Genomic DNA, 16,600 nt, shown 5'->3' with positions numbered 1-16,600 from the left:
AATTTGTGTTTTTACGTCATTACAGACTTTTTGACATTTCGATTCAATGTTACGTAACTCAGTAGTTAAATCTTCACATGTTTGTTCAAGAGTTTGTTCCAATGAGTCTAACTTTTGAAGATTTTGTTCCATTGTGTCTAACTTTTTAAGATTTTGTTCCACTGTGTCTAACTTTTTGAGATTTTGTTCCACTGTGTCTAACTTTTTGAGATTTTGTTCCACTGTGTCTAACTGTTGCTGTGTTTGTCTCTGGTATTGTTCCATTGTGTCTAACTTTTCAAGCTTTTGTCCCATTTGTTGCATTAATTGTAATAACAATGCACTGGTGTCTGAAACATGTTCCTCAGTGCTTTTCGGCAGTGAAGTTGCACCGGCAACATTCACATTTTGACAAGCAGAAAATGTTTCTTGACTCATTTGAGAAAACGGTGAGAACCCAAAACCTGAGTCTACAGTATTTGCAATATTGTGTTCTGCCATTCCCGATTCCTGAGGCGAGCTGTTGCCGATCGATCGATCGATAATGCTTCCCTGTTCACTAATTGTTTCACTGCCTACGCCATTGTTTGCCGCCCGCTCCATTTCCCTATGCACAATTACCAAATTACTACTTTGAACATTAGTTAATTCATTACTCTGCGGCGCTAACACACTGCTTTCGTCTTCACTGTCATTTCTCAGTTTACTTTGGAGCCTAGTATTACGTTTTTCACACGCCATAATTGTCACAATATTTCACACGATAACACAGAACAGCATAATTTGATGAGCAAAATAAAATAACATAGCAATGGAAATAATGTCTAATTAATTGCCAGCGCAGCTGCGAAATACTTGGTGCAAATCTACATGCATGCCACAACTGTTTTACTGTACAACAATGAAAGACTGCAACTACAAAGGAGATTCTCTCTGCAATTACGCGCAAGCAATAAACAAAATCTACACTAATTACACAAACTACAAGAAAAAATCAGAAGATTCCAGTGAGGTATCCTCGGCTAAGGGTCGACATATGAAACGTCCCCTTTGAAGAATTATACATGACTGTCCTTAAACTGACATACAATATTTTTAGCGCAACGCAATCTGACTTTCAAAAATCCCTGCAAAAGAATGGCCCTGAGTAACATTAAACTATACCTTTCAGAAATCACTTACCTCACAAAAATCTTCATTACTCGAACTACTGCAGTACAGCGAGCGCCACTACTGCCAGCTAAATAAAAGATTCAAACTACGGAAGGCACTAACTACTGATAGGGATAGTTAGCAAATGAAAGATATTAATAGAGAACAAACAATGTATTTACCTTAATAGTCATAATATATATATAGCAGTTCATGACAAATTTCAAAACTCCGCCATGTCTCTCCCCACATCCACCACTGCTGGCGGCTCACCTCCAACTGCGCAACGCTACGCGCTGTTCACAGCCAGCTGCCGCTGCCCAACACTACAATGGCAGACAACAATGCAAACTGGACACAGACTGCACACAGCACAGCCTGTGATTTTCGTACAGAGGTGGCGTTACCAATAAAAAAACCTAAACAGCCCACTTACAACATTGCTACAATCATAACAATATGCAGTGGAGGGAGTGATTAATTGATTTAATAACGAATGTAACTATATTTATAAATGTAAGATTTTATCCATAGTAAAGGCTGGTGTGGCCAAGAGAGTAACGTATTTGATATGTTGTAAAAAACGTGCAGTCCAAGACCGCAACCATGGACTGCAAGTTTCTTACAACGTAATGCTTCATGGTCATTCATAACTAATAAATGCCTCAAATGCCATTTTCTTCAACTCCTTGCACTAGAACTGCATTACAACAGCCTAAACTTAATTTCACAGATTTTGATAGAAATGATGCACTTTCAGTAAACACCTTTTAGTTTTGTATGTAAAATATAACTATCGTTGTCGCTGGTCGGTACCAGGGGCACAGGCGTACCTGGATGACTACCACTGATCGTGAAACTTTCCTAACCACCTCCCTCTAATTACCCTACGTTCCTTAGGCGCCATGCAAATTATTTTCGCACGCCTCGTCCCATGCCTTCCTCCCGTAACCAAACGGTACGACACTTGTGTCGCTCTTAAAATTTTAAAATAAACATTGAGTTGATCCACAGTGTTGTGAAGCGTCACTGGACTTCTGGTCAGATCCAAACGTTCGGAGTCAGGAGAAAACGGCGAAAAAATGTTTGACGGCTGACGGATTTTTCCGACGGAAACTCTTCTGGATATTATGTGATCGTGTCGTACCTTTGTTTTGCAATTGATTTGCCTATGGACGTTTCTCTTTCTTGGTTGCAGGTGGTGAAATTGAGCCTTGTGCACTATTCATGTGATCACAGCTTGTCTGTAGAATTCTGAAGGTTTCGTGGCGGTCCCACTAATTCCACCCATATCTCTGAGTGACGCTGCAACAGCACACAGGAAGTGAATTGCATATTATTATTATTGGTCAGTATGACCTATTTAGGTACCATTACAGTGTATCAAATAATTTATTTAAAATACACACCTTCCTGTTGTCAATAAAATATTATTGAAAAGAGAAACTGGGAAAGGAAATTATCTATGAGAGCTGTTTGAAATCGAGCTGTCAGTGACTAAAAGTATTTCATTTCATGTTATTTGCTACAGATGAGTAGCGCACGTGAACATGATCGTCATAGTTCATAAAGCCTTGCTACTTCTGAGCGTCATTTCCACTGCAGTTTAGCGATCCAACGGATTCGTGACAGAAGCTTCCACCAAGGTTAACGGAACTCTAGAATTATCGTTGGCAGCACTGGTAACTCATGGAGACACAATAATTGAGGCCCAAAAGGAAAACGCGTTCCCATTGTTGTGCGCTTGACATTTCGCAGAGCTTTCACGTGGTATGTCAGTGAGGTGTTGTTAGCATACGGGGGTCACGTGTTTTGTGTACAGCGTACTGCTTGTGTTCAAAGCGCTAGAAGTGAATCTTATGTGCAAAATACCATCGAATAAAATGGACAGAATTTTGAAAAACAAGCATGCCGTTGAAGAATCCGATTCTGGAAGTGAGCAAACGCTAAGTGCAAATAAAAAAGCAAAACAGCTGCTTACTAGTAAATATAATGAAAGCTACTTTAGCTATGGTTTCACTTGGACTGGGAATGAAGATTGTCCTTTGCCACTATGCTTAGTCTGTGGGTATAAAATGGCAAATACACTCCTGGAAATGGAAAAAAGAACACATTGACACCGGTGTGTCAGACCCACCATACTTGCTCCGGACACTGCAAGAGGGCTGTACAAGCAATGATCACACGCACGGCACAGCGGACACACCAGGAACCGCGGTGTTGGCCGTCGAATGGCGCTAGCTGCGCAGCATTTGTGCACCGCCGCCGTCAGTGTCAGCCAGTTTGCCGTGGCATACGGAGCTCCATCGCAGTCTTTAACACTGGTGGCATGCCGCGACAGCGTGGACGTGAACTGTATGTGCAGTTGACGGACTTCGAGCGAGGGCGTATAGTGGGCATGCGGGAGGCCGGGTGGACGTACCGCCGAATTGCTCAACACGTGGGGCGTGAGGTCTCCACAGTACATCGATGTTGTCGCCAGTGGTCGGCGGAAGGTGCACGTGCCCGTCGACCTGAGACCGGACCGCAGCGACGCACGGATGCACGCCAAGACCGTAGGATCCTACGCAGTGCCGTAGGGGACCGCAGCGCCACTTCCCAGCAAATTAGGGACACTGTTGCTCCTGGGGTATCGGCGAGGACCATTCGCAGCCGTCTCCATGAAGCTGGGCTACGGTCCCGCACACTGTTAGGCCGTCTTCCGCTCACGCCCCAACATCGTGCAGCCCGTCTCCAGTGGTGTCGCGACAGGCGTGAATGGAGGGACGAATGGAGACGTGTCGTCTTCAGCGATGAGAGTCGCTTCTGCCTTGGTGCCAATGATGGTCGTATGCGTGTTTGGCGCCGTGCAGGTGAGCGCCACAATCAGGACTGCATACGACCGAGGCACACAGGGCCAACACCCGGCATCATGGTGTGGGGAGCGATCTCCTACACTGGCCGTACACCACTGGTGATCGTCGAGGGGACACTGAATAGTGCACGGTACATCCAAACCGTCATCGAACCCATCGTTCTACCATTCCTAGACCGGCAAGGGAACTTGCTGTTCCAACAGGACAATGCACGTCCGCATGTATCCCGTGCCACCCAACGTGCTCTAGAAGGTGTAAGTCAACTACCCTGGCCAGCAAGATCTCCGGATCTGTCCCCCATTGAGCATGTTTGGGACTGGATGAAGCGTCGTCTCACGCGGTCTGCACGTCCAGCACGAACGCTGGTCCAACTGAGGCGCCAGGTGGAAATGGCATGGCAAGCCGTTCCACAGGACTACATCCAGCATCTCTACGATCGTCTCCATGGGAGAATAGCAGCCTGCATTGCTGCAAAAGGTGGATATACACTGTACTAGTGCCGACATTGTGCATGCTCTGTTGCCTGTGTCTATGTGCCTGTGGTTCTGTCAGTGTGATCATGTGATATATCTGACCCCAGGAATGTGTCAATAAAGTTTCCCCTCCTGGGACAATGAATTCACGGTGTTCTTAGTTCAATTTCCAGGAGTGTAAATCTCTGCTTCCTAGCAAACTGAGCAAACATTTTAAAATGCATGCATTCACATTTGCAAGAAAAAACTGTAAGCTATTTCAAGAGCTTGTCTGAGAAGCAAAAAAGGGCAGCAAATTCTTTTAAAAGTGTAATGTATGCCTCTGATAAAGCTCTGTTCGCTTCCTACCAAGTCTATTGACTTATAGCAAATAGTACGAAATGTCATACTATAGGTGAGTCACATATTTAGCCTGCTTGCAAAAAAATGTTCATGACAATACAACGAAATAAAACATCTATGTAAACAAGCAAGATTCCTTTGTCGAATGATACAGTTGACAGGTGAATTATAGAAATGTCTACTGATATTGAGAAAAATGGATGCAGTAATAAACTGAAGCACTCAAACTTTGCATTGCAAGTTGATGAATCAACAGACATTACCAACCAATCTCAACTCTTTATTCATAGGTAGGACTTAATAGCAGAAATATTTCGAGAAAATTGAGATAACTCTTAGAGCAACTTGTTCAGATGCTAAATTTTATTAAAACAAGACCAGTCAAAACCCGTTTATTCGATAAACTTTTTATCGATATGGAGTTAGAAGAGACAGTTGCTTTTACACACAAAAGTCCGGTGGTTGTCCAGGGGAAAAGTGCTTACCCGTGTTCGTGAGCTACAACAAGTACTGTCATATTTTTCGAAGAAATGAAACATTTATATTTTTGCATCCTCCTTCGGAGTGATTTTTGGATTGACAAATTGCAGTATTTGGCCGATATATTTCAGCAGTTCAATATTTTGAACACTAGCATGCAAGGGAAAGAAGAAAATATCCTCACATCCACTGACAAAATTAAAGCGTTTCACAGAAAACTACAAATACGAAAAAGCAAAGCTGTTCAAGATAACATGGAAATGTTCCCGTTGGTAAGGGGTACGTGCATAAATGAAATACTTCCAATAGTAATAATGTAGATCATTTAATAAGTTTAGAAGAGAAACTGAGTTCATATTTTGCATCGCTCAACACTGAGCAGTAGGACTGGATTCGAAATCCATTCGTGGAAGCGTCAGGTGATTACAGAAGGAGAAGAACTGGTAGCTATGTCTACTGACCCTGGACTTATGATTAAGCATAAGGAATTGTCTCTTGAAGCCTTTTAGATTTGTATAAAAGAAGTATACCGTATCTGTCGATATCTCAAAAGGCTTTGAACATTTTACATTAATTTTCTACATTATATTTATGTGAATTAGGATTTTCCGCCCTCACCACAATTAAACATATAAAGAGAGGAGCTCTTCAGCGTATTAACCAGGAAATGAGAGTCTGTCTTTCAAATATATCGCCAAACATTGAAGAATTCGCGAGGACACATCAGGCTCACGTTTCTCGTAAACACTAGAAAGAGTAGACGTGTGGTCTGATTCATTTGTATTGCATTACTACTTTTCTCTATAATTTGAATTAATAGTTAGTCTTATTCCATTATTTCATTTCAATACTTTTCACTTAATAGTTTCTTTTGCCTTTCGTCTTGGGAGGGTAGGAGGCAACACGGCGCTCGGCCGTCGATTTGGGTGACAATCTTGCTTCAGCAATCTCTCACATTCTTCATACAAAAATTATTTGTTGACATTGTGATAATGTATGGTTTTTATTAATGTAAGTTGTATTTTCTGTAGTCTGAACGCGAAATTCAAAACAAAATGACCTAATTGTTACTTTACCACAGTATTTATTTCCTGCATTGACTGTTGTAAAATATTCCACAGAAATATATATACATTGCACTCACAATTATTTGCGACCTTTTAGATGCGCCTGAAGCAGAAAAAGTTTGAGAACCCCTGATTTACAGTGACATAGTAATAAAATGTCTTATACGTGAGTTGGACGTACGTCCTACAGCGGACACCAATGTACCAGAGATAACAGCTGCCGGGCAGTCGTGGCATTCGTGTTTGATTACGTCAGGTTTATTCTTATGATGAACGAAGCGTAGGGCCGAAGCGAACAGGGCTCGGCTCTAAAACCCGACAGCCAGCAGATCACAAGTGAACACTTTCGAATGCTGCGGCGGGGCGGGGTCGGTCTGTCTTTCTCTCGTCTCCGTTCCCTCTCTCATTAAATGTTCACCTACCTCTTTTTTTCCGACGTCCCTTCACTCTGCAGCAGTAGGTACACGCTTGGCAGTGTACGAGGTGTGGCTAGAAAAAAACCGGACTAGTACTGGTGAAACAATAAAACGAATGCAATAAGGCTGAAAGTCGCGTGGCCTGTCACGTGACTCTCGCTCCGCCTACTGCTCGAGTTTCATCTGCCTCCTGCACTCAGTCTGCCCGTGGCGTCTGTTTTAAGTAGTTGACGTTTTGTCTGTGCGTCGGAAAATGTTGAGTGTACAGAAAGAACAGCGTGTTAACATCAAATTTTGTTTCAACCTAGGAAAATCTGCAAGTGAAACGTTTGTAATGTTACAACAAGTGTACGGCGATGATTGTTTATCGCGAACACAAGTGTTTGAGTGGTTTAAACGATTTAAAGATGGCCGCGAAGACACCAGTGATGACACTCGCACTGGCAGACCATTGTCAGCAAAAACTGATGCAAACATTGAAAAAATCGGTAAACTTGTTCGACAAGATCGCCGTTTAACAATCAGAGCAGTGTCTGAGTTAACAGGAGTTGACAAGGAAAGTGTTAGGCAGATTCTTCATGAAAGTTTCAACATGAACAAAGTGTGTTCAAAAAGGGTTCCAAAGTGTCTCACAATTGAACAGAAGGAACGCCGAAGAATGATTTGTTCTGACATCCTGGAAAACATTGAAAGTGATCCCACCTTCTTACAAAATGTTATTACTTGCGATGAATCGTGGTTTTTTACTTACGATCCCGAAACTAAACGCCAATCGATGCATTGGAAAACTCCTGGTTCTCCACGACAAAAAAAAGCACGAATGTCAAAATCGAAATTCAAGGCAATGATGATTGTTTTTTTTTGACATCAAAGGGATTGTGCACATTGATTGGGTACCAGAGGGACAAACAGTGAATCAGCAGTACTACATTAGCGTCCTGGCTACCCTACGTGAGCGAGTACGGAGAAAACGGAACGATTTGTGGAGAAAAAAGTCATGGATCCTTCACCAAGACAATGCCCCAGCTCACAGTGCGTTGTCAGTGAAGACGTTTTTGGCAAAACACAACATTCCCATCTTAGATCATCCACCCTACTCACCTGATTTGGCCCCCTGTGACTTTTTTCTTTTCCCTAAAGTCAAGTCAGCTTTGAAAGGAACTAGATTTGAGACTGTTGAAGCAGTAAAAGAAAAAGCGACGGAAGTAATGTACGGACTTACCGAAAATGATCTGCAGCATTGCTGTGAACAGTGGAAAATTCGTATGGAGCGGTGTAGAGACCGAGGAGGAGAGTACATTGAAGGAGATAACATGAAATTGTAAATCATTGTAAATAAATGTTTTTTCCAGCATCAGTCCGGTTTTTTTTCTAGCCGCACCTCGTAAAGCAGCGTTGATGAAACCACACAGCGGCCGCGTAGCTCACGACGCAAAATCACTTCCTGTAAGTTCATCATAACAATTTTCGGTCGACAGGGTAGTACTTTTTGACTTCATTAAGTGTTCGAAATTTCGATAAAATGACCTTTTATTCCTTAAAAATCTCACGAAATGGCTAACAAGTCCGTATTTACTGAGATAACTGCTCTATCATTCCAGGTTCACAGTCAATACCACAGATTGCACATATAAAAACAGCCAGAACCTCTACATGTCCGACCCAGTTATATTTGCTATCTAACAGACAATGACCCAACTACAGTTAGCGAGCTGAACATTCGGTTTTTTCAGTGATCTTCAATGTTAGAAGTGCTCGCCTAAATATTCCATGAAGAATTATGGAATCTGCCACGCGGAATTTTCACTAAGGCCGAAATCTCACATAAATGAACCCAGCAACATCACACTGCCCTCAAAATGTTGGTAACTTCTACTGCTTTGGCTACCACACTTCGCCGGCAGAGGTGGCCGAGCGGTTCTAGGCGCTACAGTCTGGAACCGTGCGACCGCTACGGTGTAGTTCTGACAGCTTTCTTGATTGTAGGCCGGTGGTGATTCTTCTACTCTGGTGGTTGTGAGTCCTTTCTCGTTCTGGGCGCTCTAACCACAGTATTCTGCGGAGTAGTGCAGACCGCCGGTTCCGGCTTTGGCGCACTGTTCCATCGTTGGATTTGGTTTATCGGACGTCAGGTCTCGCGTCTGTCGGCCGTCGTAATTTAATATATTATTATTATGTTGATTGTTGCCGACTTACGTGGTGGGCCTTAATAAAAACATTTCATTTTATTTTGATTTACAATTAAATGCTTCTGCGAAGTTCTCTGTTTTATCAATATTAATCTTCAGTGTAAATTATTTGTTACGTTAATGAACGTTCAAAATGGTTCAAATGGCTCTGAGCACTATGGGACTCAACTGCTGCGGTCATTAGTCCCCTAGAACTTAGAACTAGTTAAACCTAACTAACCTAAGGACATCACAAACATCCATGCCCGAGGCAGGATTCGAACCTGCGACCGTAGCGGTCTTGCGGTTCCAGACTGCATCGCCTTTAACCGCACGGCCGTTAATGAACGTTAGACTCGCTGAACCTTAAAATATGAGCGTATAAGTTGAACAATGGAATAAACTTTCCATATTAATTCCCTCGGCTAGTCCACTTTAAAGCAAAAAATCTTTAGTTATTAATTACAATTGCGGCCCACACACGCGCGAGAGAATTTCTCCTTACCTCCGTTAACCATTGCATTGTAGTCGAAGTGGATCTCGGCTGTTGTACTGAAAAAAAAAAAAAGAATCTTTAAGCTACGTATTTTCTGCAACTGCGGGCGGCTGTGGAGAAAAATGTACATTATGTTAACAGCGGGCGAGTTTTTCGCTTCCGCTAATTTTTATAAGTTAATATCGCCACGTAATGGCGTCGTTGGCTGCATCGCCCGCTGCGATTGTTGAGCTGTAAATTACTCGAATGCAGGTTAATTCAAGGAAGGCGGACATGAAATCGGGATCACCTCTTACAAATTAAAAGTGGACAATAATATTAAATCAATATATTATTTGCTTAATTAGTGCAAATATGCTTACATTTGCCAGCACTCGCAAGATGTCCGTCTACACGCAACCAAGACAAGAGAAGAAGTGAAGACGACTAAAAAATTAACAAAAGAGCATATCTTGTCGTCTCTTTAGATCATTTTGTTATATTTCTTTGCCCTCAAAACTTACACAGAGAAATTATTATTTTACGTGTACATGAGAAAAATGTAAATTATTTAATTTTTAAATGTCTCTTCTTTATAAATACTTTTTTTAAAGTCTTTTCGTATTAATTCACTGGGGGTAAGTGTACATAACGGCAGTGTACGTTTCCTCATCTTGCCGCTGCTGTCCGGTAAGGCGTGTAGTTTTGACAACTTTCTTGATTGTAGGCCGGTTGGTAATTCTTCTACTCTGGTGGTAGTGAGCCCTTTCTCGTTCCGGGCGCTCTAATCACAGTATTCTGGGGGTGTAGTGCAGACCGCCGGTTCCGGCTTTGGCGTATTGTTCCACCGTTGCATTTGGTTTATCGGACTTCAGCTAGCTTCAGCAAGATTATCATTAGTCATTCGTTAGACGGCCACTGGTCTGTGTAACCACCTTGTGAAGTAAATGCAACTCTCGGCTGCCTATCTCATCACCCGCGAAAGTGTTTATTGCCGGACCTTCTCAGAGGTCATTTCTGGAGCATTGTCTGTGGCCCCTTGGTTGTTGTAAGACGTGTGTGTTCTAAAAGGAGGTCATATGGCCAGCAGTTCAGTGTAACGCTCCTTCAGTCCACGCTTTCTGCGGGTATAATCTGCCTCAGTACCATTTAAGGAACTTATGTACTGGTCCTTGCGTTTTATTATCGTATTATTTATTACAGTACCTTGTAATGCCTACATTAAATGTTATATATGTCTAGTTATTAGTTCTGCTCGCCTTCTGAAATAAATCTAGCAGTCTAGTGTTCTGTGGATGTTAAGGGTTGTGTTACAAAGTTCACCATCATCTTATTTCATCCGTTTGGTGACCAGTTGCTTGTTTCTTTAATTAACCTTTGCTATTGTATTTGCTGTTTTACAGCAGGTTTCTAAACTTTTTTTATATTATTGCCATTCTTAGCGTGTAAGGCCTTCAGCCGTGATTGTGGTTACTCGCCATAAAATTCTAATTTGGTATTTGTATTTACGCAGCAAGCCTTTAAATCCTTATTTACTGCCATTGCCGGCGTCTGATGCCTTCTGCTGTTCTGGAGACTTGCCTTTAATATTTCAATAATTAATTTGTAAGTTGCAGCGAATTTTAAGCGATTCTCAATTTATTGCCATTTCTGGCGTGCAAGGCCTTTTGCCTACGTCACAGTGGCTTGCTTTTAAAACATTATCTGCTGTATCTCTGTTTTATGGTGATTTGCTAAATTTTAACTCACTGAAAACACTATTATCTACACAGTTGTTTATTCCTTCATTAATAACATGTGGTATTTTTATTTATTGCTGAGTCTGGAATTACTGGTTTAAAATAAATAGTGCGTGACTGTAAAAGGCAACCAATAGTAGCTGATTACCGCCCCATCCACAATCGTAACCGGATCCCGGCTTCCCTTGTCCACCAGGTTTCACCAGTATTCTACCAATAAACCGAAGTCTACCACCTGCTTTACCCTCGACTGAACCTACGTGATCATTCCATTTCATTTCGCTACGAAGTGTTACACCCACGTGTTTGTATGACTTGGCCGATTCCAACAATGCCTCACTGATATTGTAGTCAAAGGATACTAACTTTCTCGTTTTTTGAACTGCAGAAGTTTACATTTTGCACCAAGTTGCCAGTCTTTGCACCGCGCTGAAATCTTATCAAGATCTGCCTGAATATCTGTGTAACTTCTTTCAGACGGTACTTAATTGTCGATAAGTGCACAGTCCGCAAAAAGCCTGAAGTTATTATGAATATTGTCTGCATAGTCATTAAAATACAACACGAAGAGCAAGGGCCCCAACACGCTCCCCTTAAGCTACTTCTACATCTGACGATGACTATCAATCGAAGATAACATGCAGCATGCCCCTGCCAAAAAGTCCTCAATCCAGTCACAAATTTAACTTGATAAATTTAAATGATCGTGCTTTTGACAATAAGCTTCAGTGTGGTACTGAGTGAAATGCTGTTAGGAAATAAAGAAATGATGCGTCTACCGGGCTCCTTTGATGCAAAGCTTTCAGTATGTCATGTGAGAAAAGAGCGACTTCGGTTTCGCATGATCGATGTTTTCCAAAGCCATTATGGTTGGCTCTATTCTGCCACGGGTTGTTGTGTTTGTTAATGAAAAGAAAAGAACTGTATGTTAGGCTTCCGTGAAATACTCGCACTAGGGAAGGGAAACCACACACACGGTCCATCGCTTCTCTCCAGACTCGTCTCAGTCGTCTGTGACCCACACCGCGCAGTGTGGGGGCCAGGCAAGCAGTCTGCTCTAGAGCTTCCGCCTGCCATCTGTCGGTGGCAGTCCATACTACACGAGTCCGGCTACTCTGCACAGCAGGGAACTGCTGCTATCTAGCGTCACCCATCCATACTACGTGCAGCTGGCTGGATACATGATCCCCGCCATTACACCTAATGCCCTCTTTTACTGGAGGATGCTAAGTTCACCGGACTTGGATACGATGTGACGTCATTATGACGTAGACACGCTACATCGAAAGCGATAGAAACCGTGTATCGACTATTCGACTTTTGTGAACTTTCGAGAGGTAGTGACAGGGTAGCGCTGTGCTCTGTGCCACTCGTTTAAATGTGTTTTGCGTTTAAATCGTGTATTGTACTGTGTTTGTGTCCTGTGCGTTGTTTTTCGTTTGCTTGTCTCTAATTATGTGTTCAGCATTCGAGAGACTAATGAGAGAAAATCTGAAAGAGTTCAGCATCGATGACGACGGGCAATTGCGTGGTTATTGTGAATCTCAAGCAGAAATTGATGTACTTCTGACCCAACTAAAGTGCGTCGGTTATTCGTACTCGGTGAGAAGAAGCACTCAGCAGCCAAAATCTTTAGATGCATCAAGACACTAACCTTTGGTTAAGATTACATTGAGAAATCTACTTCCCCTCATATTTCATCTCCGGTCGACGATTTTTCTTCAACAATGCCTCATATTTTTCTTTTTAATTTCGAAATTCAATCATTCTACACACCAGTCATTACTGGACACTAAGGTACCTGTCTCTGCGGTCCGAGTGTAAAATTACTTGGAATTATGGTTGATAAAAGAGTATCTTGAGATGGACATATGAATTACTTAGCTAACAAACTTGCACAAGTTCTCTTTCAGCTATGTAAATTAAGAAAAAAAAGTCAGCAAGAGTATGCTGCTACAATGTAATATGTACTGACAAGACCAATTGTATGAAACCATACTAAAATATTGATAATAAATAAATACTATTTTCGGCGTAAGCGTTCAACACAACAATCACACAATCAAATCTGGTCGGGACATAAGAAGACTTCACTTTTTTACGAAACATATTGTCTGTGGTGTTTTCAAGGTCACAGTCAGGAGTATTTCTATTAATATCCAGCTCTTTTATTTTGGCGAAATACATATACGCTGCCACACTGAGCTGTTATCAGAATCGCACGTGTCAAAACAAACCACTAGCTGACGACAGTTTAGAATCTCGAACGTTCGTAAAAGTCGATAGGTTTGTTAATCGACTAAAGCGTATATACGTCATAATGACGTCACATCAAATCCAGGTTGGGTGAACTTAGCATCCTCCTCTTTTACTTGTCTGGATTTCCAAAGCTGAGCACCGGCGACGAAAGAAAAGCTGACTGTCATTTCAATACTGGAGCGAGGGAAGGCGAAAGTATGCTTGGAATTTCACACAAAAAACTAAACTATCATGCAGAGAACAAATCGATAAAAGTTACAGATTGGGCAGAGAAGTAAAATTAACACAAAAATTAAAGGAAGGTGCGTGCTTTACTATAAACTCGATACAGATTTAAAACTAAATTTCCGACTTCTTCGAAAGTCGACGTTTGGAAATACTACCAGATTTGACTTTTAGCTTGACGAGTTGCTTGTTGGGACTTACTGGGGGAGACGGGGATATATAGAAATGCGCCAGGCCCCAGACCGCCCTAGCAGACGTAATTCTGGCTGGAATGGAGAGTGTTGGAAGTGGGAGATTTATGTAGCCAAGCACATGGATGTTACATCGACGAAGAAAGTTTCTCGCTGTAACTTAATGATAGGAAAGCAGTGGCAAAATATGGACACAGGTTTTCGACTTATGATGTAGGGGCGGAATACTGAATCCGACCCTTTCAAAAATAATAATTCCTGCAACCTGCTCATAATACCGGGAGACAGAATAAAGTTGCAATATCTAAAGAATACTTTGCCAAGAAATTTTGTGGGTATGAAATATATTCTTCACAAACAAAATAAAGACGTGGGTGGTTATTGCTATTTTATTAGCAGTATGGAAATACTTGATGTAACTACGGAATTTGTTTGTTACTATCAATATTTTCGTGCTAAATTTGTAAAGTAAAATAAGCAGCGCTTGAATGCTGCAGTGTTGCTCGGTGCTGCCAACAGATGTCAGTGCGAAAGACCGCCTGAGAAAATATGGCGATCGTTTTAGCCCCGTCTACAATTCGTCATTGGCCGAAAACGAGTCGCATTGGAGCAACGCCACCTAGGTGGAGACGTACGATAAGGTTTGTTGAAACAGTCGCCGGCGGGCTGACGCGCATGCGCAGAGCTGAGGCCGCGTACGAACAGCGCCTCCCGCCTGTCAACCGTGCGAGCAGCGCCAGCGTGCAGGCAGGTTCGCACACGCTCGGAGTGGTCTCAGTCATCGTCCGGGTTGGTCTCCACGTCACCCCTGTTTGTGTTTGGTGGTATTGCTGTTTTCTCTTCGTTTACAGCTCTCACGTCAAACAAAAACGACACAGATTTCTGTGACTGGATGCTGTCAAGTGATTTAAAATATATTTCCACCATCATGGAAGACTGAATATCGTGTTGCGAACAGAAAACATACCATCATCATGTCTTTTTTTTTTTAATTTTGCCTGTGTACTTACTGTATGTCTTCATTAGCGTCATCAACTCCATATTTTCTCTGTTTTCACTTCTGCAACTTTTCTGCCACTTTACTGTTTTCAACAAAGTCACCGTTTTATTGCCTTTTTATATCGTTTGTAATCTTCCCATTACGTATTTTTTTCTTAAATCATCAATTGGCGGGGGGGATTGACATTCAATAAGGGGAAAAAGTTAACATCTCGAGGGTTGAATTTCCTCACTTCCATATCGGAGGATTATGCCGCCTGGGCTATTCTCGAGGTGCCTTTGCCATCTGTCTGCCGGCTGCTGCCGCTGCTGCCCAGTGCTCACCACCGCCGCCACCCTGTCCTCGTCACAGTCACCCTCCATATTTGTTCTATTTTCCCATTTCAGCGACTCCCGTTGCCAGTGAGCCACGCATTCCATCGTGGACACCCCCACTAGCACCATCATTTACACCTCTACTTCCCCTGCATCCGCCATTGCCTCGTGGAATGCCTCCTCTGGGCTCAGCCCCTCTACTCCACCTCCGCTCCACTCAGTCCCCTCCCCTTCTATCTCCTCCCCGTCCCTGTATCTCCACCTGTATGTTGCTCCTGCTCCGGCCACTGTTCCTGCTCTGCCCCTACCCCCTCCCGCTGCTATCACCAACCGAGAACACTTCCCCCCTCCCCACCCACCCTACTACAGCCACTCCTGCTTCCCCCACCAGAGTCACCGCCCATCACACCAGAGTCGCCACCACAGAGTGCCCCACCTCCATTCCCAGTGCCGCTGCCTCACGAGAGCAGCTAGCTTTCCACCACCTTCTAATCAATCCAATCCTTACCCCTCTTCCCAGACCACACCTGCCAAAAAAACTCCCAAGTGCCCAAATGGCGACCTCACCTCCACCCCCTCCTTAAAAAGAAGCCCTGCCTGCCCATCTTCCTTCTGATCCCACCATAGACACCTCCTCCCACCTCCCTAGCTTCAACCCTGTATACCTTGACCCTCTCCAACCCTGCTCCTAAATTCCTAGATCATAGCACCATCAACCTTGAAATCTGTAAATACATCTCCAGTGCCCCCATTACCCGAGTTATCCCTTTCCATACTGACCTCCTCCAGTAACTTCCTCACATCACCTTTGACCCCCATGCATCCCTAGCCCTTTACCTTACATTCTCCACTCCTTATCAGCCCCAACCCACTTGTCATCTGCCTACCCCCACTGTCATGATCACAAAACTCAGCCCTGTGATCACAGAAGCAGAAGTGTTGGCAGAACTGAATGTCCATCCCACCATGGGAATGCTCTTGGCCTGCTGTATTTACAACTTCTCTGGCCCTACCTTCATCATGGATATCTTTACCAAGTCTGGATCCACCACTTAGGGAGCCTTGAAGTTTAACTGCTGCACATCCTGTTGACCCATCCCATTCCCCTCCTCAGTCCTACCGAGCGAGGTGGCGCTGTGGTTAGACACTGGACTCGCATTCGGGAGGACGACGGTTCAATCCCGGGTCCGGCCATCCTGATTTAGGTTTTCCGTGATTTCCCTAAATCACTCCAGGCAAATGCCGGGATGGTTCCTCTGAAAGGGCACGGCCAACTTCCTTCCCCATCCTTCCCTAATCCGATGAGACCAATGACCACGCTGTCTGGTCTCCTTCCACAAAACAACCAACCAACCTCCTCAGTCCTACTGCTTGCAGCGATGTCTCCTTTAGAATGACCACCTCACTCAAAACTGCTAGACCCCCACCTGCCCCCATTGTAAAGCCTCCCACTACTTTCAACAAT

The 16,600-nt window shown here is 43.3% G+C and overlaps 1 protein-coding gene across 1 annotated transcript in view; it reads right to left on the bottom strand.

Annotated features, from left to right (window-relative positions):
- The window catches only part of LOC124553365 (ankyrin repeat and SOCS box protein 2-like), a 149,389-nt gene extending 134,149 nt beyond the window's left edge, over nt 1-15,240 (bottom strand). Inside the window, exon 1 of the mRNA XM_047127237.1 lies at nt 15,054-15,240. Coding sequence (XP_046983193.1) covers nt 15,054-15,240 — 187 coding nt within the window. The remainder of the gene's footprint in view (nt 1-15,053) is intronic.
- Between the last annotated feature and the right edge of the window lie 1,360 nt (nt 15,241-16,600).

This window comes from Schistocerca americana, chromosome 11 (assembly GCF_021461395.2).
Source record: "Schistocerca americana isolate TAMUIC-IGC-003095 chromosome 11, iqSchAmer2.1, whole genome shotgun sequence".
NCBI classification, from domain to species: Eukaryota; Metazoa; Arthropoda; class Insecta; order Orthoptera; family Acrididae; genus Schistocerca; species Schistocerca americana.
Note: the sequence above shows the minus strand (reverse complement) of the source record. Positions and strands in the feature narration are given on the sequence as shown.